The sequence below is a fragment of the Artemia sp. Qi Xiang Cuo genome, chromosome 18 (assembly GCF_049724085.1).
Source record: "Artemia sp. Qi Xiang Cuo chromosome 18, ASM4972408v1, whole genome shotgun sequence".
Taxonomy (NCBI): Eukaryota; Metazoa; Arthropoda; class Branchiopoda; order Anostraca; family Artemiidae; genus Artemia; species Artemia sp. Qi Xiang Cuo.
In genome coordinates this window covers 59,388,187-59,415,736 of record NC_142811.1, presented here as the reverse complement: position 1 = coordinate 59,415,736, position 27,550 = coordinate 59,388,187, and the positions used below count along the sequence as shown (strand labels likewise).

The 27,550-nt window shown below is 35.3% G+C and overlaps 1 protein-coding gene across 1 annotated transcript in view; it reads right to left on the bottom strand.

Annotated features, from left to right (window-relative positions):
• The window catches only part of shi (dynamin-1 shibire), a 169,858-nt gene that overhangs the window by 87,502 nt on the left and 54,806 nt on the right, over positions 1–27,550 (bottom strand). Inside the window, exons 3-4 of the mRNA XM_089104675.1 lie at positions 10,825–10,974; positions 1,232–1,435 (exon numbers count right to left, since the gene is read on the bottom strand). Coding sequence (XP_088960801.1) covers positions 1,232–1,435; positions 10,825–10,974 — 354 coding nt within the window. The remainder of the gene's footprint in view (positions 1–1,231; positions 1,436–10,824; positions 10,975–27,550) is intronic.

Below are 27,550 nucleotides of genomic sequence, written 5' to 3'. Positions count from 1 at the left end.
CTGTCGCTCTCATTTTCTAATAATCTCTCTTTTTCTTTACTTCTTTTTCTGCCTTTCTCTCTCCCAGTGTCTATTCCTACCCAATTGTCTTTTTATCTCTATTTTTCTATATATTTTATACAAATCAAATGTTCCATAAGATAAACAACCAAGCTGCTTAACATCGCTTCATTATTTTTCATTATTGTACAATTTAATTTGCACATCTGTTTTTAAATTATTTTATATTTTATTTTTACATTTGAATATATTATTAAATTATATTCTAAGTTAGTCTTCTAAAATATAAATTTATCAGCCTTCTAGACATTAAGCATAAGCATGCAATTTTTTCACTTCCTTGTACTTGCAATAGGACCAGATGTTTTTCCAGCTCAGGTGGCATCTCAAACTCAGAAGTTATGTATGTATTTGTTTAGGCATAAACTTTACAGACTCATTCACTCACTGCAGTCCTTACAACTAATTAATACATCCTAGTTACTACGCAAGTCTTTCTCTCTCACTCAGTAGTCTCTCTCACGCTGATATTTCCTAAAATTAAAGATAAACTCACTCAAGGAAATTACAGGGTATTTCACAGAGTATAGGAAGGTGAGGACATTCAAGGTCATCTTTAAGGCAGAAAAAGAACAAGAAAAATTTACCGTTACTCAGCAAAATCATAATTTAATCATAAAAAAATAAATAAGTCTTTTGGCGGTATTCTTTTCTCTTAGCTACACTTTATATGGGGTCAATGATAAAAGAGCCATTTTTAGAAAAATGACACATTAATCTATACATCTCTAAAATATATATTTGTCGGCTTAATTATTTATTTTGTATTAACTTTATTTTTACACGTTTAATTATTAATTTATATATTTTTTTAGTTCTCTACACTCATTTTACGTTATTCATTATTTATAGTATTGTAGGAATACAAATAAATTGGATATATAGGTATTAGTGGCCTATGTTCTCCATACACCCTTGTCCTGACTGTTTCATAATAAATAAATAAAAAAATAAAAAATATAAGACTATATTCAATTTAAGAAAATTTCAGAATTAATCCTCGCAATTTAAAACGTCATTGATGTCATTAACTTAATAAATCGGAATTAAATATTTTCTTTTTGAATCTGCTGAGTAACGCTTCATTGTCAGTGGCGCTGATAGTTCTCAGTTCCAATAGGACACATGTAAAATTTTTTGAGCAATGTAAAGAAAGAATAAAAAAGAATACCTGCTGTATCTACTTCACGTGCAAGCTTTAAAGCGTCAGACGTTGCCAAATCGGCATTAGCAGGGGTAACAGCCAAAATTAAACAATTCTCTCTGGTAATAAACTCCAATATCATATTTCTAATTTGTCGTTCAATATCTACAGGCTGATCACCAACAGGGATTTTCGTCATGCCAGGTAAATCAATCAAAGTAAGATTTAAAACTGAAAAGTGGATATTCAATAAAAGCCGAAATTAAAATAAGGTGCTTGGTCCTAGCTAAAGCTGGCGTCTAAGTTTTGAAACTACAACTTGATTGTGTTGTAGCTAGCAAGGAGAATTCATCAGTGCCCCAACTTCGAGCCTCCCTTCCACAGCAGAAAATTTTGGTACAGAGGAAGAAGTAAGGAGGTATTTTACAACATTTCACACCCTATAAACCCCCCCCCCCTCTACGTGGGCAAGATGGGGAGGGGGCTTGCTCCATTCAACTGAAATAAAAAAAATTTCAAGATTTCATCTGTAATTCTCCGATTTTGTTCCTGTATATCGAGCTTAATGGGGCTAGGTGTTTACCCCCTCCCACGGAAAATCAACCCGCACGAAGGTATTTTGAAACCGTTCTTTTATGTCTTAGATTTGAGATCAAAACTTAAACTTAAAATACCCCTACAGCAGACTTCAAATCTAAAACTCTGGTTGTAGGAATATTAGAAAATTTCAGCCTTTCACGAGGGAGTTGGAAGACTGTGGAACATTTACGAGCTGGTGTCGGAGATAGAAAAGTAGACCAACACTGAATACCCACAGAAGACTTTCTGTGGGTTTAATTTCGAAACGAGAGCAATCTTATGTTTAGCGACTTTTACTGAATTAATACAAACCCGAAATCCGTTTTTCTTAATATTTGTATAGAAAAAAAATATAAAACAGAAACATTTTGACTTTGTTATGTATGAGCAGGGGCGTAGCTCCAGTATCTTTATTCGTCGGAGAAGGGGGAGGGAGAGGGGTCTCCATCCGGAGAGTCAATGGGCATGGGCTATACAATAAATTATTTTTTCTTCTTGTCTCCCCGAAACGACGCCACTGTGTATGAGTATGTTGTTAGTATTTGTAGAAATGATCTCTTTCACGAAGTTTAAGATGGGAGAGGGATGGACATACAAATTTAAATTGTTTTAGCCATATTCAGTTCCAAAACTAAGAGCCAGAGCAATATTTTAAAAGCAAAAAGAACATAAATAAATAATATAATATAAATAATATATGAGTATTTAAAAAAATAGCGAAAAATGGAAAAAACAGCGAACATTGATCATGCAGCATCAACCATAATAATGACTAACAGAACTGGTATGATCATACTGCGGCTAAAACGGTGGCCTCTCTAAATAGGGTATACCCTTTCTTGACGTAAAATGGCAACCGTTATAAATCTCCAAATATCAAGTGAAAGAATGCTTAGGAAACTCAGAAAGTAAATTTAAGCCTTGCTTTAAAAAAATATAATAATAATAAATTTAAAAAAAAACAGTAGTTTGAAAACTTCATTTTAGTGGATGTATGATTTAATAATTTAGGGATGGACTAGACGCAATAGCAAACTAATCTTAAATTTAAAATTATATCTTCCTAAAAAAGAAGTTTTTTATCTGAATTGAGCAATCTTTTGAACGTCACTGACCAAAAGACCCATTCATTAGTCATTTAAATTTCCTCAGAGTTTTGAAAAGGGTCTGAAGTGAATATCGCGAAACCCCTGCCATTACCTTTTACTTTTTCTACCTCCCATGCTATCCTACTTAAGTTCCATTCTTTTATTGTTTCTTTAAGAATGCAAGGTCTAATTTAGTTTCAGCTTTTCCCTGAATTAAAGGAAAAGGTCATATCAGTTTTAAGAAGAGGATATGCATTCCTTAGTATGTCTAAGGCACGAGCAAAATCAATGCTCTTTCCCTCATTAAAAATAAAAGTTTCGAACATGGAACTAAAAGCGTATGGGAGTACACTAAAATTTAAAGGTAAAATGTGAGCAAGAGAGAGAGGGAACCAGCTACTCGTAGGACAAATGACCTAACTTTAAAAGTAAGTTCAACTGACTTGAAAGGTCAGAGGCTATTTACTTTTTCTACGGAGAAAACTCAGGCATCTTATAATTTGATAACAGGCTTTCATTTCAAATTGAAAAGATTTCAAAGAAATTTTATGAGCGATAGGCGGTGTCGTTCAGTGTTTCTAACCTCTTTCCTAATTCACTTCCCAGCGCTGCCATTTCGCGTTGTTAGGCCCTATGGCTCGCAATTTTCAACAGCCCAAATGTGAGTTGTTATGAATGTTGTTGTATTGCAGCCCTAAGATTAGTTAAACCCAGGCTAGCAGGTGCGTAAGTCGCTATGGGGCAGGAGGGGGGCAGGTGCCCTCCAGACCCCATTTGTCGTGAAAACACAATTGTCAATGTCAACCGTTATAATTTTAAACAGTGTTGAGTGGTACTACTCTTTCGTTATTATGGTGTTAGTCAAACAGTTCGTGGTAACGAACTGTAAGTAAGGAGCAACCCGGCTCAATAGTAACCGAAACTCTAAAAAACGGAATTTTGAAACTACTAGATACATCAGAAGAATCAGATTTTTATGCTGATTTCAAACATATAGGTTTCATCGAGTTTAGTCTTACCCATCAAAAGTTACGAGCCTGAGAAAATTTGCCTTATTTTTGTAAAAAGGGGGAACAACCCCTAAAAGTCATAGAACTTTAATAAAAATTACACCATCAGATTCAGCGTATCAGACAACTCTACTATGGAGGTTTCAAGCTCCTATCTGAAAAAATGTGGAATTTTGTATTTTTTGCCAGAAGAAAGATCACGGATGCGTGTTTGTTTGTTTTTTTTACAGTCTTTTTTCCCCGGGGGCTATCGTATCGATCCATTAGTCCTAGAATATCGTGAGAGGGCTCGTTCGAACGGAAATTAAACATTTTAGTGCCCTTTTTAAGTGGCCAAAAAAATTGGAGGGCAACTTGGCTCCCACGCTTATTTTTTTTCCGAAGTCACCCAATCAAAATTTCGAGATAGCCATTTTGTTCAGCACAGTCAAAAATCTAATTAATATGTCTTTGAGGATGACTTAATCCCCCACTGTTCCCGGGGGAAGGGCTACAAATTATGAACTTCGCCCATTGTCTACATATAGTATTGGTTATTGGGAAGTATACAGGCGTTTTCAAGAGGAATTTTTTCTTTTGGGGGGTCGGGGTCAGAGTAGGGGTTACGGGGGAGGATCTTTCCAAGGGGGAAGGGACATTTCTACAAAGGGGACGATAGATTTCCCAGCATTATTTAAAAAACGATCAGAAATTAAATAAAAAACAAGTTTTTTTTCAACTGAAAGTAAGAAGCAATATTAAAATTTACAACGAACAGATATTATTACGTATATGAGGGGGTTCGCCCCCTAGTCAATACCTCGTTCCTTACACCAAAGTTTTTTTTTTACTACTTTCAAAAGAGCTATCTATTCTAATTAACCGGCCTTTGTGATTCAGGGGTTTGTGATTTGAACAAAATTCAACCTTTAGCGTAAAGAGCAAGGTATTGACTAAAGAGCGAACTACCTAATATACGTAATAAAAACATACGAATATAGAAATTCGTTAAGTAAGTTACGTCAGAACAAATTTCGAGAAAGCCAATTAGCCAAAAAAAGGAAAATTAATATGCGAATTTCGTTTTAATTATTCATGTAAGGTTAGCCAAAATCAAAGCTGTATTAATTCAAAAACGTTCAGAAATTAACTAAAAACAAGTTTTTTTTAACTTAAAGTAAGTAGTGACATTAAAACATAAAACAAACAGAAATTATTCCGTATATGAAAGGGGCTGTCCCCTCCTCAACTCCTCGCTCTTTACGCTAAAGTTTGACTCTGTCTCACAACTTTATTTTTTAAAACAAGGAAAAACTTTAGCATAAAGAGCGAGGTGTTGAGGAGAGGACAGCCCCTTTCATATACGGAATATTCGTTTTAAGTTTTAATGTCGCTCCTTACTTTCAGTTAAAAAAAACTTTTTTTTTTAGTTAATTCAGAATAAGGCATGCTGAGGACTGAGGAAAAATTACGTTGGTAGGGGCTATTACATTTGGAAGAAACATGAAATGGTGAACCAATTCTTGATTCGTCGAAAAAAAAATCGATTGCAAAAATGTAGATTCCAGTTATGGACTATAAGTTTTCTATTAGAGATTCTTGATTTTTTTTTTTTTTTTTTTTATGCCTATTTCAATAATCATTAAAATTTTTTTATTTTTTTTAAATGTAAAAAGTTCAAGAGTAGTCTAAGTCACAACACACCTTCAAGATAAGTAAATAATATTTCTCTGAAAGAATATTCCGCTGAAAAAAAAACAAGAGGAATAGTTCTCTTGTAGAAATAATAACATATAAGTTCCAGAAGCAAAGTTTTTGTTGAGCGGTTTAAAGAAAAAAAAACCCAAATAAATAAGCTAAATAAAGTACCAACTTTATAATATTATACTAAAATAAAAAAGGCTTTCTTGCACTTTCATTGGTTGATTCGTTTTCTTTTTGTCTTTTAACGCCAAATGAAAACAGGCCTAGTGCTAGAAAGTGCTTGACAACGATGTGGTATAGTTGTAAGCTTATCTTTGCAGATTTTAAAGGGGGTGGGGGGGGCAAAGATGAATTATCATATTTGTGCAATTCATCTCTCCACAGAGAGCATCAATATCTTTATTAAATAAACAATTTTTTGTGACCGCTTGAAGAAAATTTAAAGCGTATGAGAATTATTGGAACTGATTAGTTTTGTTCTAATACAAAATAAGTTATTTTGGTTTCAGCAAGTTAAGCCTCGTCTTGATTGACATCATTCACCATTTTTATGGTGAGTAAGCACCATAAAAATGGTGCTATAGTGAGTAAGCACCATTTTTTGGAGGTGGACCATTTTTGGAGAGCTGGCTTTGATTGGAAAGCCAATCACAGCCTTCGAAATTTTCGAAGACTGTCTAATTATTGCCGGATGTCCAAAAATGATCCACCTCCAAAAAAAATGCTGCTGACAGAGCAAATGATTTTACTTTGAAGTATCTTGGCCCTTCTGCATCGAATTTGCTTCCTGTGAGTGTTATTGCGCGGTGGATGGAGTTGTATTTGGATGGTGGTTGTTACCCTGGGGGTGTTTGGGAGAAGCTGATTGTATTCTTTTTATTATTATTATTATTTTAATTAATCTAGGAGGTTTCTAGGAATATTTATGTAGTTTTTTTTATTATTGTTATGATTATAATCAATTTAGGATGCCTCTAGGAATCATTATGTAGTTAATCGCTATGTGTTAGCAAAATTTAAATTTTTCGCTAGCGTAGTGACTTATTATACATAGCGTATATTATATTTATATATAGCACAGTGATTTATATCTGTAATAGTTTATATTTTTGTTTATTATGCTAATAAAAGTCAAGACGAAGCTTTAGAGTCAGGCCCCGATTGAAGCAGCAGATCATACCAACTCTACACAGCTAATAAACAGCGAGACACACTCTAACCATCCGGATCAACACTTTTGGCCAAATTCAAGGCATCCGACGTTGCCAAATCAGCGTTTGCCGGCGAAACTGCCAAAATCAAACAGCTATCTTTCGATACATACTGATTGATCATATCCCTAATCTGTTGTTCAATGTCAACTGGCTGATCACCCACAGGCACCTTAGTCAATCCGGGTAAATCAATCAGTGTTATATTCAAAACTAGAACAAGGATTAGTATTAATTACAATAAATTATCTATCTCTAGTAATAATATAAAAAAAATAATTAGAAATGGCCTCAACTTCAGTTTGCTGAACTGACCCAAACTCAAGTCATATTGGAGTCAAGAGCATCTCTACTACAAATGAGCCAGAGGAGTACAATAACAGATAGAGGCCTGCAAGAAAATATATCGACCAAAGAGAAAATGAATTCATGACAAAAGATCAATTAAAAATTAATGAACTAAACCAAAAAATTTTAATTGAAAAACTAAGAAAAAACTTTTGTTTAAAAGTCATATTGCCTGTTTTTTTAAGATCCTATGCTACAAAAATACATTCAGCAATAATCTGAACAAATTGAAAAGAAAGAAAATTACACAAATAATATTAAGCATGACTATTATAATAATAAAACTAAGAATAAAATTACAAATAATAAAATACAAGAAAATATGCGGTTTTTAAAAATAGATGAATTCATCATAATCTATCATATGTAAAGGGACAAAAGCTGAAAGGACATTCAATTCTCGTCCAAATTGGAACTATTTTATAGTATTCTTTCGTATTACTATTCATGAAGTACCTTTAGCAACTGGAGTCACCAGAAGTTGCAAGAAATGACAAGCAAAGACTTTCTTTTTAGCAGCTCCATAGGAAACTTATGAAAGTCGTATATGAAAATAGCTTACAATGTACAGACCTAAATAACAATGCAAAACAAGTAAAACACGTTTTCCAACCTCTTTCAATTCAGTTTCTCAGATTTGCATCATTTCTTTAAGCCGATGAGAGATTAATTTGCTTTAGTTCCAAGGTAAAAATCGAGATTAAAGTTCATGGATTTATGTCTGTACCATGCCTTTGTAGGTCAATTATAGTATACCGTATTTTCAGATTGACAAACAACCCCGCCTTTTCAGAACCTGATTGGCTTGAAAAATCTTCTGCAAGAAATTTTAAGCCAGTAAAAAAAAAGTAAAAACTAAATTCCATCTGAATGTTTCTCCTGTGTAAAAATTTAAGCCTGTAAAAAGAACTTAAACTTTGACTAGACAAATCTTTACAAGCAGCCATGTTTCTGCAGCGAAACTGCAGAAGAGGCTGAATTGTGGCACTGGAAGAGGTTGGATTGTGGCACTAGAAGAGGCTGGAAACTTTTGACTAGAAAAATCTTTAGAAGCAGCCTTGTTTCTGCAATGGCACTGCAGAAGAGGCTGTTTTGTGGCACTGGAAGAGACTAGATTGTGGCACTGGAAGAGGCTGGAAAATTTTGACTAGAAAAATCTTTACAAGCAGCCTTGTTTCTGCAGTGACACTGCAGAAGAGGCTGAATTGTGGCACTGGAAGAGGCTGGAAACTTTTGACTAGAACAATCTTTACAAGCAGCCTTGTTTCTGCAAGGACACTGCAAAAGAGGTTGGATTGTGGAAAAACTGGTTTTCAAGCCAGTTTTATATAAAAGACTGTTGCGACAAAACGTAGTTTGGTCGTATACCCTGCTTTGTCGTACAGTTAATAATTAATATACATTAGCATAGTTAATATAGTTAGTAAAGTTAATATACTTTTCACTAAAAGATGAAAACATTTCACGTAGTTTGTTCCTATACCCTTTTTTGTCTTAGGGCTACAGTATTACACCATTTTGTACCATATATGTTTTTAGCCTTCTACGGGGGAATGCATAATTAAATCATTCAGTCACCCTTGATGATAGCTGGGGCGAGTCACCCCATACTTTACAGACATTGGTTCCGACACGTGTGATCGTCAGGAAGGAGGGTTCGAACAATTTTTAGATAGTAGAGCATCAAAACCCAAAGATAGTACATTTCACAGCCTTCATTTTTCTAGGCACCCAACAGGGGCAGGGGGATAGCCCTCTATCCTTCTAGCCCTCTAAACCCTATATCCATCTTTAGGTAGATCGTCAGAAAACTTTGTAAATACACCCAAAAATTACTTCATAGATGATTTTAAGTTGATTCAATAAAGTTGTTAATTTCCACGGCATTCACCCCTGGAACATGCGTGTTGTAAATGCACTAAAATATTCAACAACCATAGAAACGAAAAACTTGCACGCTAGTCACGTAGGATTCCCCTGGACCTAGGTTCTATTGGCCTTGTAGTGCTAACTAGATTTCCCCTTAGTCTTGGAATTTTCCCAATGGTAAATCGATAGAAAGGAAAGATGGGGGAAAAGAAACAATGAATTTTCAACGTAGTTCTATCGGTAGAATCGGCCATTTGTATTTTGCCATTCTTGATCTTAACCAAGGGTGTCCAAGGGCAAGGGTATAGAGGGATATATCTATACGCGATAGCGTTGTTTGAGGGTAAAAAATTACAACATATTAACAACGTGAAACAGTCGTATCATAATACAATTCAACACAAAAAGATAACCAAAACAGATTAGCTGTGATAAACAAAAAAGCCTTTTTATTCTTTTTGCTATTCTTTTTATTCTTTATTCTTTTATTCTTTTTATTTTTTTTGCTAGTTTAATGTTTTTATTCTTTTTTATTTTTTTTGCTAGTTCCGAGAACAGGTGAAGGTAGGAACTTACTAGGGCTGAACAGGTTGAACTGTAAAATCCAACCCGGCTCCAATCGCTCCACAGAAATTCAACTCGGCAATCCTCAAAACTAATCCATACTCAGCCTATGCCAAACTGAAACTGTGTGTAGGTGAATCAGAATTAGCGGCTCCGAACGTAAAGTTCGTATTTTTGCCACTTTTAAATTTTTTGATACTGAGGTCCAGGGCCGTATCCAGGATTTTTTTTCCGGGGGAAGTTTTACACAAGGTTTCTTTTCCGGGGCGGGGGGGAGGTACACAAAAAAACTCAAAGGCATAAAAAAATTGTTTAAAGCCATTAATATTTACGTTTTTACGAGTCAGACAAACATTTTTTTTTTGGGGGGGGGGGGCAAACCCCCTAATCCCCCCTGGATACGGCCTTGCCGAGGTTTAATTCAGTTTTATGAGTTTTATTCAGTTTTATGTCTTTCTTGGTTGAGTAGATTGATTTTTACTGGGTAAACTTGCTATACATTAACTTTGGCTGGTTTCAAAATATTTTGTGTCCGTTTACTTTTATCCAAGGCGTCAATTCACAAAAGCATAAATGGAGCGGGGGGGGGGGGGGTACAAAACGTATGTTCAAAATTTAGGATGGGAAAATTTTGCTGTTTTTTTTTTACTTGTTCCAATGAAAATTCCAAAAATAGAGCTTTTTAATTATAGGGGAAAGGGGGTGAAGAATCCCTCCCCCATTGACAACCTTGGTTCTGCCGGGTTGAATTTTTGGCGAATTAAACTTTGCTTGGGTTGAATTGTACGCAGATTTAATTCCGATTGTATTGAGTTTTGCTGGGTATACTTGGGAATGAGTTCAAATTAACGTAGGATGAGTTTTGTTTTAATCAATTATGCCAGGTTGAGTTTTCCCTTTCCTCGCCCTCCTATTTTCAACAGCATACAAGAGTTATCTAAAAGTATGCGGCTGAATACCTAGCTGGGCAATTCAGGATGCCCCAATTAACACTTGGGACGTTTCAGATTGTATGATTTTTTTGGGCAATGACACCATTTGCACGAATATGTACTCCTACAATGTCGTTCAGTCATAGACACATAGTAAAAACTTTGAATTTTACAGTAAAATATCAATGCAATTTCCCAAGTAAAGTAAAATTATACTATAGTAACATATAGTATAGTAATAGTAATGTAATAAATTATGGATAATAGTATAGTAGTATAGCCTACTATGGACAGTAAGAAAAGGAAGAATCCAAAAGGTAGTATTGAGTCACTTACCATGCGGCGAATAAACTCTTAGGTTAATTGGTAAATTCGAAATGCCCCTGTTTGAACCAGTTATTCTATCCGTGTCCGCTTCGATTTCCCGTCGCACTTCATCAAAGTCGGCAAATTTTTTACCCTTGCAGTGGAGAAATTCAGCATATTCTAAAAATAAAAATATGAAACGCAACAGTAATAACAACAACAGTAACTTTCGGCAACGGTTTATAAATAAAGACCTTAATGAGGAAGTAAACAGTGGGGACCGCAGAGTCCTTCCTGACACAAATATACTGATTCTTAAAATGCCTTCAATACTAAAACACAATCCAAAGTCCCCCTAAGGAAATATACTGATTATCAAGATGTCTACTATACTTTCCTAATAAATTCAACTGGTCTTTCATTTACTTTCTTAAATTCGCGGCGCCAGGTTTGCCGTCGATTTGCCAGGTTTGCCGTCGATTTGCCAGGTTTGCCGTTGATTTGCCAGGTTTGCCGTTGATTAAACATCTGATTTGCCGTTGGTCTTTCATCGAGGTTTTCAGATGACTATTGAATCTTTTTTTGATAGAGTTAACAGAGAAACTTTTGGGGATAACTTCCTCAGGTAGATCATTCCAGATCAAAGTGCAACGTTGGATGAAGCTATTCTTAGATTACTCAATTCTCGGCATGCCAGCCTCGAGATAATTGGACCGAACTATGTGCCTTCTTGTCTGGAAGTCTATTAGGCTGTTTCTACTCAACTGATAGAAAAGTGATAGTTATCTTTCTTCCTTGTTTTTCGTAAGCATTGTTCATTATAGTGTAATTGTATCCGTTGTTTTAATTGTAATTAATTAAAAAAAAATTCCTAAAAATATGTTTTTAAAAGAAAAGTAAAGGCCATTTTAAAATTAAGCTCAGCAGATACAAATAACTTTTAAAATTCAAACTCAAAACGACCAGAAATTACTATTAAAGAATAAATGAAACCCAAAACGTCATTGGCGCTTTACTGAAAACCAATTTTATGACAAATATTTTCTTCTGTGCTTAATATTGAAAATAAACATTAAAATTGTAGTAGCATTTTGAACTGATGAGCTATCAGCAATTAATATCATTACACATCAAATATTCAGTTTAATTTATTAGTTATTTTTAAAGTTGTTAAAGACGAATATAGTTTCCCTACAAACAAGTGTTTGGATACTGCTTCCTTTCCTAACTGTAAATAAAAACCAAAAGCCTACTGCGTCATTGGCGCTTAACTGAAAACGGATTATATTACAAATATTTTCTTTTCCAGTTCTTACAGCATTGAAAATGAAATACAATTGGAGTGAAATAAATTCTTGAATTGATTGATCTTTAAATAATTAATATAATTTTACATCAAATATTCAATTTGTGGATGTTTATATTTTCCAAGACTCTTCAAAACGCATGTAGTTTTCAGTAAAGCATCAATGACGCAGTAGGTTTTAGACTTTCAAAGTGAGAGAAGGAGGTCATACCCAAACTCTTGTTTGTGGTGATTTTTGTTCGTTTCAAGCTTGATTTGCATATTCAATTTTAGTTTCACTCGTTTTCAGATTTATTTATTAATTAACATTAATATATATTGTATGTTTTTTTGCATTGATTGTTTATTTTATTTCTGTTCGTTTTAATTTTCATTTATGCTTCACTGGCAAATTTTTTTTTTCGTTTTAAGCTCGAAATTCATATTCAATATAAGCAATAATCGCTTTAAGATATATTTATTAATTGATAGTATTCCTTGTTGTATCCTTTTTAAATTAATTTTTAATTAACTCCTTTTCGTTTTGGGTTTCATTTATTCTTTAATAGTAATTTCCAGTCGTTTTGAGTTTGAGTTTTAAAATGTATTTGTGTCTGCTGAGCTTAAGTCTAAAATAGTCTTTAATTTTCTTTTAAAAACTTATTTTTCGGAAAGTTTTTTTTAATTAATTTATTTTTCATTTTCTATTGCAAAAAATTTCAAGTTTTTAAAAATTCCTTATTTCAAAATCAAACTTAACAAAAAAAAAAATATTCATCAAAGTATCAAAACTGATATCGAAGTAACAATATCAAAGTGAAAAAATCGGTTTGTGTCAACCTCGGAGTTTTTATTATCTGATGTTTGAACTATTTTTAATAAAATTGCTATCTCAAAATTTTTATCGGATGGGTTTGGGGGAAAAGGGCGTGGGGGCACTAGAATAAGCTCCGGTCTCTTTTGACTCTTTAAAAATGAACTAGAACTTTTTATTTTCAATCAAATGATCCCTCTCTGAAGTTTATACGAGTATCCCTTCTATGAGAACCATATACATCCCCAGAGTATAATTTACAACGCCTGTCCCTGGGGGTTTGTGTCAACCCTGGAGTTTTAATATCTGATGGTTGAACTATCCTTAACAAAATGGTAACCTGAAATTTTTATCGGATTAGTTTATCCATCTGATACGCCCAAAGGCGTGGAGGGCGGGAGGGGCTAGTTGCCCTCCGATCTTTTTTTACTCTGACAAAATGAACTACAACTTTTAATTTCCATTCAAATGAACCCTCTGTGAAGTTTATACGAGCACTCCTTCCATAAGAACCATATATGCCCCCAGAGTAATACTTTCAACCCCTGCCCCGGCCCGGGGGGGGGGGAGGTTTGTGTCAACACAGGAGTTTTTCTTATCTTACCTTTGAACTATTTTTAACAAAATGGCTACCTCAAATTTTTTATCAGATGTATTTGGGGAAAAAGTCATAAGAAGGCTCGATTTCCAATTGAATGAGCCCCTTTGAAGTTTATACGACAACCCATTCTATATGAAGTGCCTTTTGGAAAAAAATAAATGGAATGTGGGGGGAGGCTTGCTGCCCTCTAATCACTTCTGACTCTTAAACAGTGAATTACAACTTTCAATTTCCAATCAAATGAGCCCTCTAGCATGTTTATACGAGCATCCCTTCCATAACAACAATATATGCCCCCAGGGCATAACTTACAACGCCTAGCCCCGGGCCCTGGGGGGCTGTGTCGACACAGGAGTTTTTTTGTTATCAGAACTTTGAACTATTTCTAACAAAATGTCTATCTCAAAATTTGTATCTGATGCATTTAAGGCGTGGAGGCGGGGGGGGGGGGGCTAGTTGCCCTCCAATCTCTTTTGACTCTTAAAAAATGAACAAGAACTTTCAATTTTCAATCAAATGAACCGTCTCCGAACTTTGTACAAGCATACTTTCCATAAGAACTATATATGCCCCTAGAGCATTACTCATAACGCCTGCCTCCGGGCCCTGGCAGGTTCCGTCAACACAGGAATTTTTCTTGTCTGGCCTTTGAACTATTTTTAATCAAATGGCTATTTTAAAAATTTTATCGGCTAGGCTTGGGGAAACAAGGGTGTGGGGAGGCTAGTTGCCCTCGAATATCTTTTGACTCTTAAAAATTGAACTAAAAATTTCAATTTCTAATCAAATGAGCCCACTCTGAAGTTTATACGAGCATCCCTTTCATAAGAACCATATACGCCCCCAGAACAACACTTACAACGCCTATCCCTGGGCTCTGGGAGGCGTTTTTGTTATTCTTGAACAATATCCAAAACACTGGCTATCTCAAAATTGGTAGCGGGCGGGTGTGGGGAAAAAAGAGCGTGGGAGGGGGGCTAGTTTATTTCACTTGACTCTTAAAAAGTGAACTAGAACTTTCAATTTACAATGAAATGAATCAAGTTTATACGAGTATCCCTTTCATAAGAACCATACATACCCTTAGGGCATAACTTGGAACGCCTTCCCCTGGGCCCTCGGGGGTTCTATTGACACCGGATATTTTCTTATCCGACCTTTTAACTATTTTTAACAAAATATCTATCTCAAAATTTTCATCAGATGGGGTTTGAAAAAGAAGGCGTGGGGGGGGCTAGCTTCCCTCAGATCTCTTTTGACTATTAAAAAGTGAGCTCCAACTTTCAATATCCTATCAAATGAGCCCTCTCTGAAGTTTATACGAGCATCCCTTTCATAAGAACAATATATGCCCCAGGGCATAACTTACAACGCTTGCCCCCGGGCCCCGGGGGGTTGTGACGAGTTTTTGTTATCTAACTTTTGAGCAATTTTTAACTTAATGGCTATTTCAAAATTTTTATTGGATGCATTTGGGGAAAAAGGGGCGTGGGGGCTAGTTGTCCTCCAATCTATTTTGACTCTAAAAAAACTGAACTAGAACTTTCAATTTGCAATCAAGTGAGCCCTCTCTAAATTTTTTACAAGCATCCCTTCCATAAGAACCATATATTTACCCAAGGCATAACTTACAATATCTGGCATCGGGACCGGGGGGGCTGTGTTGATCCCTGAGTTTTCATTATATGGTCTTAGAACTATTTAAAAAAAGCTATCTCAAAGTTCTTATCGGATGGGTTTGGATGCATATTTTTATTGGATTAATTTGGGGAAAAAGGGGAATGGGGGGGGGCTAGTTGCCCTCCAATCTCTTTTGACTAAAAAACTGAACTAGAACTTTCAATTTCCAATCAAATGAGCCATCTCTGAATTTTTTACGAGCATCCCTTCAATAAGAACCATATATTCACCCAGGGCATAACTTACAACACCTGCCCTCGGGCCCTGGGGGGCTGTGTCGGCCCCTGAGTTTTCATTATATGATCTTTGAACTATTTAAAAAAAAGCTATCTCAAAGTTCTTATCGGATGGGTTTGAGGAAAAAAGGGCGTGGAAGGGGTAGTTGCCCTCTAATCTCTTTTGACTCTTAAAAAGTGAGCTAGAACTTTCAGTTTCCCATGATTCCTTTTTTAAGTTAATACGAGCATCCCTTCCCCAAGACCCATATATGCCCCCAGGGGATAACATTCAAAGCCTGCCCCCGGGCCCTGAGGGATTGTATCAACACCGGAAATTTTTTTATATGATCTTCTTAATATTTTTAACAAAATAGCTATCTTGAAACTTTTATTGGATGCATTTGGGAAAAAAAGGGTTTTTTTTTGGGGGGGGGGGGGGGGAATTTGGTTACCCTCCAATATATTTTGACGCTTAAAAAGTGAACTAGAACCTTCAATTTCCAATGAAATGAGCCCTCTCTGAAGTTTTATTCGAACATTCCTTCCATAAGAACCATATATGCCCCCAGGGCATAACTTATAACCCTTGCCCCTGAAGATTGTGGGGGAGTGTTCTGCTCAAACATACAATTTCCAGAACTTTTAACTACGTTGAACAAAATGGCTATATCAAAATTTTGATTGGATGTGTTTGGGGAAATGGTGGGCGTGGAAGGGATGACAGTTGCCTAAGAATCACTTTCGACTATTAAAAAGAAAACTAGCCATTTAAATTTACAATCGAATGAGCCCTTTCTGAAGTTTGTACGACAACGTTGTCTATACAAAACCTTATATGCCCCCAGGGCATAACTTACAACCCTTTCCCTGATGGCTGTGGGGGGGTTGTCATCCTCAAAGACCTAATTTCCAGAACTTAAAACTACATTTAATAAAATGGCTATCTCAAAATTTTGATTGGATGTGTTTGGGGAAAACATGGGCGTGAGAGAGGGTTAGTTGCGCTCCAATCATTTTCGACTATTCAAAAGGGCACTAGCCCTTTCAATTTCCAATCGAATGAGCCTTTTTTGAAGTTTCTACGACAACGGCTTGTATAAAAACCTTATATGCCCCCAGGACCTAACTTAAAACCCTTGCCTTGAGGGTTGTGGGGGAGAGACACGGGAGAAACCTATTTAAGCCCCATTTATAATGAACTAATTAATTCTTATCGTTTTTACGTAAATAAAAAAAAATCACATTTTGCAACCTAACCTAATCTGTGATGATGTTTTACCTGGAAGACATTTAGGTCTTAAAAATGCTCTGTATAAATTAAAAAATTTAATTCCCATTCAGTACTGTATTTTTTCATTCAGTTACCCTTTGACCGTTACATGGAAAGGGTATTCAATTTTAGTTGTGCTTTTGTTTTAAGGTTTGAATTTTTTTTATAGTGTCCTTGGATTTTTATTAGTAATTTTTATTTTATTATGGTGCACTGAGGACGGTCAAGCGGAGGTATTGACCGAAATATTTGCATTTTAGGCCATATTTTTCACTGGCTTGCATAATCCTCGTTTTTCTCTTTTTTACTATTTTTTCATTTTATCATGATTAGCCAGTGTGGTCTCAGAAATTATTTATAAAACGGACATAGCCTTTTGTGTCAAGTGGCCTAGTACTTCGACGAGTTGTTAGCGGTAACGTGAAGTAGCCTAGAATTCTGTGGTTTTTCCAAGCTTATACCCCGAAAACTCAAAAGGTACCGCTCTAGAGGACTCAGAGGAGGGCTAGTAAGACCCAGGGTAGCAATGGAATTGGGTTGCGTGCCTATGTGTTTGTATTGTAGCCTAGGCGTTTTTCCATGATCTTGTCAACTTAACATATGTTGGCAATAGAAGAAAATAATCCCGAGAAAGTGGTAAGTGGGCCCTCTTGTATGCTTCAAAGAAGGTGGATCGACTTGTAGAAGGTTTGATGGTGCTCCATGTCCTGCGAGTTTTGTGCAACTCACTTATATTTTCATCTTGACGTTTGTCTTACTGACTTGACGAAATTTGAGACAGTAAGAAAAAGTTTCTGAGAACGTGGTGAGTGGGTCCACCTACCGAAGGTTTAGTTTTACGCTACATATAACCTTGTCTTTACTGTAGTTCCGAGAAGTTAGACCTTTGTCATTCCCTTCGTTAACTTTAAAAGAAAAAAATAATAAACAATCAAACACGAAGATAACATAGACTAATTTAGAAAAATAAAGAAATACTAAAACGAGTAGAAATTAAAATGAATAATGAAGTTACTTAAAATGAACAGAAACAACTACAAACAGGTGGGTTTCCAGCAAGTCCATATCCAGGGGGAGGGGAGAATTTTTGTCCATCCGACTCGTAAAAATGTAACAAAACTGCACACACAAAAATTTTTTGATCTTGTATTGATTTTTTGTAACCCCCTCCCCTCCCAAAAAAATTGTGGCTACGGCCGTGGGTTCCTTCCTTCCTCCAAACCTTCTTAAAACTATTGCGGTCATTTAAATTTTGTTAAAAACTAAATGTGTTTTAAATAGCTTGATGTAATTTTTAAAATGTCGTCAAAAATTAAACAAAATTAATGACTGGAAAGAACTAATGAAAATAATCTGAATGGTTAATGTATAGTGATTTTAATTCCTGGAATTCTCAGTAATTCAAAACTTTATCGAACATTTTATTGTTTTTTTCAAAGGTTTTAATTATTAAAAAAAGATGCCTATTATCTGGTTATCAGTAAAGCTAAAAGACGCAAAAAACTTTAGAAGGTTCAGGGGCGGAGAGGGGGGGGGGGGGGTAAGAGGCTGTAACCATGTGTGTATCCAAAATTTTTCAGGGGGTGGGTACAAAAAAAAAACACTTTAAACACATAAAAATTTGTCTATATGCATTTTTGGGTCCTTGTGTATTATACGCCACTCAATCAAGTTTACGCTGCGTAAAACTCGAGAACAGACCGGTTTCTTCGTTAGTTTCTTTCAGCTTAGCATGAGACAAGACAAGGATAAGTGACAGAATATATGGGAAATATATAATTTGGGGTATATATTTTGCACATTAGCGGGGTGGGGGGTCAAGTATTTGGACAGTTTGAGCTTAGAAAACAATTCTTACTTCATAATATGTAGAATGATTGTAGCTAACAGATTTTGCATGCAGAGCCACTATACTGTACCCCACCCCCTAATGTGCAAATATATAGCCCAAATTTGTTTCTAAAGTATTATATTTTCATCATATTGTGTGATATTTCATTAAGATTAAGCGTCAAAGAAATAGGTTATAATTAAATGAAGCACTTGAGTGGCGTATAAAACACAAGTACCCATTTTTGTTACGTTTTTACGAGTCGGCCAAAATTTCAGGAGGGAGGTTCACTGCCTAACCCCCACCCTCTAGGAAAGGGCCTTGGTTCTAAAGCTACTCCTGTTTTTAAACTATACTTGATTTTAATTTTAATTTCTACTCACTTTAGGATTGATCTATTTTTATATCAGTATATCTTTATGTTTGACGTGATTAATTATTTCAATTCCGGTTCGCTTTGGATTTCATTTGTTCAATAAAGGTAATTTCTTGTCGTTTAAAGTTTGAATTATTATAGGACTTTATTTCTACTTGGCTTTAATATGGCTATTTACTTTTCTTTAAAAAAAAATTTTTATCTTGCTTGACTTCATTTTTGCTTAGCTATCGTTTTAATATGGATCTTTACTATTTTTTGAAAAAATTTCCTTTCAAAAAAATTTTTTTTTTCAAGTTTAATTCCAGTTCATTTCTTTATTGCCAAAGTATTATTATTGGTTAATATCATGATTTTTTTTTCAATTTAATCAGACTTTTTGCTTACGAATAAAATATTCGGATTCCAATTCAAATGTTTAAGATGCAAAAGTCAATCTGAACTTTGATTGTATTAATTGAATAAAACAAAGTTTTTCCGAGGAAAGTAAAGAGCGTAGCTGAAACTTAAAACGAACAAAAATTATTACTCCACAGCCTATCTAACATATATTAATAAAACTAGTACAAATAAACCAACTAATTATGTTTCCCTATGTTTCTAGGATTATAGAAAACTAGCGCTTTACTGAAAACATAAAATAATATAGGAGTTTTGGTAGAGTAAAAGCAAACCAATTAAGGACACTTTCTACGGAATAAAAATAAAGTATTTTAGGATGGTTGCTTTATTCTACTTTCATTTAATTTGGTATCACTTCTGCACAATGGCTCAGTTCAATGACTGGCTATCGTTTTGGTTCTGAAAAGGACATGTCATGATTAGTTTGTAGACGAGTTCGAAGTAAAGCTATCTTGATAGTGTTAGGACTGTAGACTAGCTTTAGAATTTGTATAATAGCTTGAAATTCACTGTTGTATAGAGAGAAATAACCGGATTTCCAGAGTTCATATTATATCTTATTTGATCTTCACTTCAAGTAACACTTAAGAATATTTCTTGCAATTTAAGACCGTATATTCCTCACTATTGGTATTATAGCTGTTGAGACCAAAATGCTACCTGATAAATCAATCCAAAATTTCTGTATACTGAAGTTACTGATGTCACAACTGGTGTAAGACTATAAACAACTTTAAAGATTAGTCTATTTTTGTCAGGCTACATAGTCACTTTTGACTCCCAAATCAATATTCCTGTTTTTTATACTTGACTTTTGTGTTTTCAGTAAAGCGCTAGTTTTCTATAATCCTAGAAACACAGGGAAACATAATTAATTGGTTTGTTTGTACTATTTTTATTGATATATGTTAGATAGGCTGGGGAGTAATAATTTTTGTTCGTTTTTAAGTTTCAACTTCGCTCTTTACTTCCCTACGAAAAACTTTGTTTTTTTTCAATTAAACTTTGCTCGTTTTTGATTAAAATTTGATGTAGAAACAACGCTGCTATGATCTATTTTATTTATTAAATAAAAAAAAAACTCCAAAAAATAAATTTTTCTAAGAAAAGTGAAGGCAATTTTAAAATTTAGTTCTGGAGATGAAAATACCTGTTGAAATTCAAACACAAAACGACCGGAAATTAAATAAACAATCATAGCAGAAAACATAAAACAAGTAATAATATAAATGAATAAATAAATCTTAAAGTGGGTAATGCTTAGACTGAATATGAAAATCAAGCTTAAAACAAAAAAATATTTTGCTATTGAGGCATAAATGACACATGAAACGAACAGAAATCGAATAAACAATCAATGCAAAGATACATACAGTATATATCGATGTAAATTGATAAATACATCTTAAGACGAGTGAAGCTTAAATTGAATATACAAATCAAGCTTGAAACGTACAAAAATCACTATAAACACGAGTTTGCGTATGGCCTCTATCTCTCAATGTAGGAGCCTAAAACCAACTGCGTCATTGGCACTTTACTAAAAACCAATTTTACTACAAATATTTACTTATGTACTTAGTATTGAAAATAAACATTAAAATTATAGTAACATTTTGAACTAATGAGCTTTCTGCAATTAATATCATTATACATCAAATATTCACTTTAATCTATTAGCTCTTTTTAAAGTTGTTCAAGACGAATATAGTTTCACTAAAAACAAGTGTTTGGATACTGCCGCCTTCTTTAACTGTAAATAAAAACCAAAAGCCTACTGCGTCACTGGCGCTTAACTGAAAACGAATTATTTTACAAATATTTTCTTTTCTAGTTCTTTCAGCATTGAAAATAGAAATAAAATTACAGTGAAATAAATTCTTGAACTGATGGATCTTTCAACAATTAATATCATTATAAATGAAATATTCAATTTGATGTTGTTTATACTTTCCAAGACAGTCCAAGACGTATATAGTTTTCAGTAAAGCGCCAAATACGCAGTAGGTTTTAGACTTTCACAGTGAGAGAAGGAGGTCATACCCATTATTTTACAAATATTTTCTTTTCTAGTTCTTTCAGCATTGAAAATAAAAATAAAATTACAGTGAAATAAATTCTTGAACTGATGGATCTTTCAACAATTAATATCATTATAAATGAAATATTCAATTTGATGTTGCTTATACTTTCCAAGACAGTCCAAGACGCATATAGTTTTCAGTAAAGCGCCAAAGACGCAGTAGGTTTTAGACTTTCACAGTGAGAGAAGGAGGTCATACCCAAACTCTTGTTTATAGTGATTAATTTAAAAAACTTTTTCCACAAAATAAGTTTTTCAAATAAAAGTAAAGAACACCATTAAACAAAAAATGAGCAAAAATAAAATCAAATAATCTACCAAGCGTGAAACTACCACAAATCAGCAACGATAAATAAATGAAACCCAAAACGAACAGAAATTACTATAATTAACCGAGTTAAACTCAAAACGAGCAGAAATTAACATAAGTTGGGCGCAAAACCCCTATGCCTTCCCAAGACCAGAACAAAATTTGCACTTTACTGAAAAAATATAAATGAATGTGCATTGTCAGTTTAATATACATATACTGATATTTAGTAATCAAACTGTTAATATTATTTGCTTTATTAAAGTTATAAAAGTAAAAACATTTATATTTTTTCAGTAAAGTGCAAATTTTGTTCTGGCCTTGGGAAGGCATAGGGGTTTTGCGCCCAACTTATGTTAATTTCTGCTCGTTTTGAGTTTGAATCGGTTATTTATTGTAATTTCTGTTCGGTTTGAGTTTCATTTATTTATTGATGCTGATTTGTGGTAGTTTCACGCTTGGTGGATTATTTGATTCTATTTTTTCTCATTTTTTGTTTAATGGAGTTCTTTACTTTTTTTTGTAAAACTTATTTTATGGAAAGTTTTTTAAATTAATTTCTCTTCGTTTTATATTGACATAGTCTTTTTAGTGAAGAAGAAAATAATACTTCGAATCTTTTTTTTTTTTTTTAAGACTTTATAGTTTGGTCTGCTATTTGTATTCTGCAGAAAAATTTTCAGTAATTTTTAACAACATACACCCTTTTAAAAATCTAGACATAAATAGTACTGTTTAATTTAGTTTCATACCTCCTCTAGTTGACCTGAAATGGAAAACTTGATACTATTCGCAAAACAATCTGTTTACTTTCTTTTATCGCTTGTATACAATTACAATTTTTTTATTTGTTTAATATTTAAGAGCATAATTGGTAGGTTGTGCTTGGTAGGGGGGGAGTGGAAGGGGGATTAGCTGCCTTCAAATCACTTTTGACTATTAAAAAGGGCATCAGCCCTTTCTATTTTCAATCGAATGAGCCCTTTTCGAAAATCCCACGACAACACCTTCGATACGAAGTGCCCTGGTCTAAACAACAACAACAAGAAAAAATAATCATTATACCCACTTCGATCTTTACTATAAAAAAGTCAAGCCTTCCAATCCCTTTCGACTTTTAAAAAGGGCACTAGGCCTTTCGATTTCCAATCGAATGATCCCTTTTGGAAACGACAGCGCTTTCTATAAACACCTTATTTGCCCCCAGGGCGTAAATAACAGCCCTTACTATTAGGTCTGTTAGGATGGCTTTTATTATTGAAGACCAAATTTCAAGAAATCTCAACTATATTAAACAGAATGGCTGTCTCAAAATTTTGAAGGGATATGTTTGGGGCACAGGTGAGCGTGAGAGGGATGTTAGTCGCCTTCCAATCACTTTTGATTATTAAAAAGGGCACAAGCCACTCCAATTTCCAATAGAATGAGCGCTTTTCGAAGTTTCTACGACAACTTGTTCTATACGATGCACCCTGCTCTAAAGGAAACAAATTAATAAATAATACATTGTGCCAACATCGTTCTAATATGCCCCCAGGGCATAACTTAAAACCCATGCCCTGAGGGTTGTGGAAGTGTTCTCCTCTTTACTTAGTCCCCGTTTCTTGTCTCGTTCTCGAGTGTCCCCGTTCTTTACTTAGGCAGCGCGATCGTGCTGCCTATGATTTATACAACAACTTTCTATATAAACCTTATATGCCCCCAGGGCATAACTTACAACTCTTGCACTGAGGGCTCTGAGGGAGTTATCATCCTAAAAGACCTAATTTCCAGAACTTTCAACAACGTTGAACAAAATGGATATCTCAAAATTTTGATTGGATGTGTTTTGGAAATGGTGTAAATACTTTCTAAGACCACACTAGCTATACATGACGTATGAAGCTAAGAGAGGAATGGAAATAATAAATGATAAATAAAACCAAAAAAGGGTGAGAAAACGGGGATTTTGTCAGCCAGTGGTAAAATATGAAGACAAAAACCAGAACAATTTGGCGACTAGCACTGAGGACGACTTGGCGGAGGTCCTAGTCGAAATATTTACTGGTTTTTCGTCTTCATATTTTACCACTGACTGACAAAATCCTCGTTTTTCCCACCCTTTTTTGGTTTTACTTATCATTTATTATTTCCTTTCCTCTTTTAGCTTCATATGAAAAATGGTGGGCGCGAGAGGGGCGTTAGTCGCTATCCAATCACTTTCAACTATTAAAAAGCCCTTTCAATTTCCAATAGAATGAGCCCTTTTGAAGTTTCTACGACAACGCTTCAATAAAAACTTTATATACCCCAGGGCATAACTTACAACCCTGCCCCCGAGGGATGTGGAGGGAAGAAGTTGCCATCTTTAAAGACCTAATTTTCAAAACTTTCAACAACGTTGAATAAAATGATTATCTAAAAATTTTGATTGGATGTGTTTCGGGAAAAGGTGGGTTAGTTGCCCTCAAATCACTTTCGAATATTAAAAAGGGTACTATCCCTTTGAATTTCAAATCGAATGAGCCCCTTTTCAAGTTTCTACGACAAAGATTTCAATAAACATGCCCCCAGGGCATAACTTATAATCCTTGCCCTGAGGGTTGTGGGGAAGTGTCCTCCTCAAAAATATATTTTCTATCTGAAAATCAACTACGCTGAACAAAATGGCTATTTCAAAATTTTTATTGGATGTGTTTGGGGGATTAATGGGCGTGGGGGGGGGGGGCTAGTTGCCCTCCAATTACTTTCGACTATTAAAAAGGGCACTAGCCCTTTGAATTTCCAGTCGAATGAGCTTTTTTGAAGTTTCTACGACAAAACCTTCTTTAAAAACCTTATATGCCCTCCTGGAATAAATTATAATACGGGTCACGAGGACTGTGATGGATTTTCCTCTTAGAAAACCTTTTTTCTATCTGGAAATACACAACGTTGATAAAAATAGCTCTCTCAGCATTGTGATGGGATGGGGGTGAAGGAATGATTGACGTGGGGGGGGGGCTATTTGCCCTCCAAACTCTGTTAGCTATTAAGTTGAGTCCTTTCTCTTCGAGTTTACCGTTGAATGAGCTTGTTTTGAAGTTTTTACGATAAAACTTTCTTTAAAAACCTTATATGCCCCCAGGACATAACTTACTACCCTTGCCCTGGGGGGTGTTGGGGAGGCTCCTCCTCCAAAACATATTTTCTATTTGGAAATCAACTACGCTGAACAAAATAGCTATCTCAAAAATTTGATTGGATGTGTTTGGGGGAATGATGGGCGTGAGGGAGGGGGCTAATTGCCCTCCAATCACTTTCGACTATTAAAAAGGTTACTAGCCCTTCGAATTTCCAATCGAATGAGCCTGTTTTGAAGTTTCTACAACAACGCCTTCTATAAAAAAAACCTTTAAGGCGCCCAGGGCATGAATTAAAACCCTTGCCCTGAGGGTTGTGGGGGAGTGTCCTCCTCAAAAACATATTTTCTATCTGGAAATTAACTACGCTGAACAAAATGTCTATCTCAAAACTCTCATTGGATGTGTTTGGGGGATTGATGGCCGTGGGGGGGGGGGCCTAGTTGCCCTCCAATCACTTTCGAAAGGGCACTAGAACTCTCAATTTCCAATCAAATGAGCCCATTTTGAAGTTTCTACGATGACTCTTTCCATATGAAGTGCCCAGCTCTAAAGAAAAAAAAAATAATAAATAGTACATAGTGCCAACATCGTTCTTATATGCCCTCAGGGCACAACTAAAAAACCTTGCCCCGAGGGTTGTGACGGAGTGTCCTCCTCAAAAACATATATTCTATCTGGAAATCAACTACTCTGAACAAAATGGCTATCTCAAAATTTTGATTGGATGTGTTTGGGGAAATGATGGGCGTGGGGGAGGGAGGGCTAATTGCCCTCCAATCACTTTCGACTATTAAAAAGAGCAATAGCCCTTTGAATTTCCAATCGAATGAGCCTTTTTTGAAGTTTCTACGACAACGCCTTCTATAAAAACCTTATATGCGCCCAGGGCATAACTTAAAACCCTTGCCCTGAGGGTTGTGGGGGAGTTTCCTCCTCAAAAACATATTTTCTATCAGGAAATCAACTACGCTGAGCAAAATGGATATCTCAAAATTTTGATTGGATGTGTTTGGGGGAATGATGGGCTTGGGGGGGGGCTAGTTGCCCTCCAATCACCCCTTGCCATGAGGGTTGTGGGGGAGTGTCCTCCTCAAAACATATTTTCTATCTGGAAATCAACTACGCTGAACAAAATGGCTATTTCAAAATTTTGATTGGATGTCTTTGGGGGAATGATGGGCGCGGGGGGAGGGCCGAGTGGCCCTCCAATCACTTTCGACTACTAAAAAGGGCAATAGCCCTTTGAATCTCCAATCGAATGAGCCTTTTTTGAAGTTTCTACGACAACGTAATGAACCTTTTTTTTATATGCCCCCAGGGCGTAACTTAAAACCCTTGCCCTGAGGGCTGTGGGGGAGTATCCTCCTCAAAAACATATTTTCTATCTGGAAATCAACTAGGCTCAACAAAATGGCTATCTCAAAAATTTGATTGGATGTGTTTGGGGAAATGATAGGCGTGGGGGGAGGGGCTAGTTGCCCTCCAATCACTTTCGACTATTGAAAAGGGCAGGCGACTGTTGAACAAAATGGCTATCTCAAAATTTTGATTGGATGTGTTTGGGGGAATGAGGGCCGTTGGGAGGGGGGGCTAGGTGCCCTCCAATCACTTTCGACTATTAAAAAGGGCACTAGAACTCTCAATTTCCAATCGAATGAGCCCCTTTTGAAGTTTCTACGACGACTCTTTCCATATGAAGTGCCCAGCTCTAAAGGTACAAAAATAATAAATAGTACATTGTGCCAACATCGTTCTTATGTGCCTTCAGGGCATAACTTAAAAACCTTGCCCCGAGGGTTGTGGGGGAGTGTCCTCCTCAACATATTTTCTATCTGGGAATCAACTACGCTGAACAAAATGGCTATCTCAAAATTTTGACTGGATGTTTTTGGGGAAATGGTGGGCGTGGGGGAGGGTGGGCTTGTTGCCCTCCAATCACTTCCGACTATTAAAAAGGGTACTAGCCCTTCGAATTTCCAATCGAATGAGCTTGTTTTGAAGTTTCTACGACAACGCCTTCTATAAAAACCTTATATGCCCCCAGGGCATAACTTAAAACCCTTGCCATGAGGGTTGTGGGGGAGTATCCTCCTCAAACATATTTTTTTTTGGGAAATCAACTACGCTGAACAAAATGGCTATCTCAAAATTTTGATTGGACGTGTTTGGGAGAATAATGGGAGTGGGGGGGGGCTAGTTGCCCTCCAATCTTTTTCGACTATTAAAAAGGGCACTAGGCACCCCAATTTCCAATCGAATGAGCCCCTTTCGAAGTTTCTACGAAAACTCCTTCTATACGAAGTGCCTGTCGAAAAAAAAAATGCGCGCTTCCTATGATTTTTGTTCGTTTCAAGCTTGATTTGCATATTCAGTTTATGTTTCACTCGTTTTAAGATCTATTTATTCATTTACATTAATAACTATTGTATGTTTGTTTGCATTGATTGTTTATTTAATTTCTGTTCGTTTTAAGTTTCATCTATACTTCAATAGGAAAATATTTATTTTTCGTTTTAAACTTGATTTTCATATTCAACCTAAGCATTACTCGCTTTAAGATCTATTTATTCATTTATATTTTTAATTGTTCTATGTTTTTTGCTATGATTGTTTATTTAATTTCTGTTCATTATGGGTTTCATTTATTTTTTAATAGTAATTTCTGGTCGTTTTCAATTTGAATTTTAACAGGTATTTGTATATGCTGAGCTTAAGTTTAAAATGGCCTTTACTTTTCTTTGAAAAACTTATTTTTTCCGAAAGTCTTTTAATTAAATTTTGT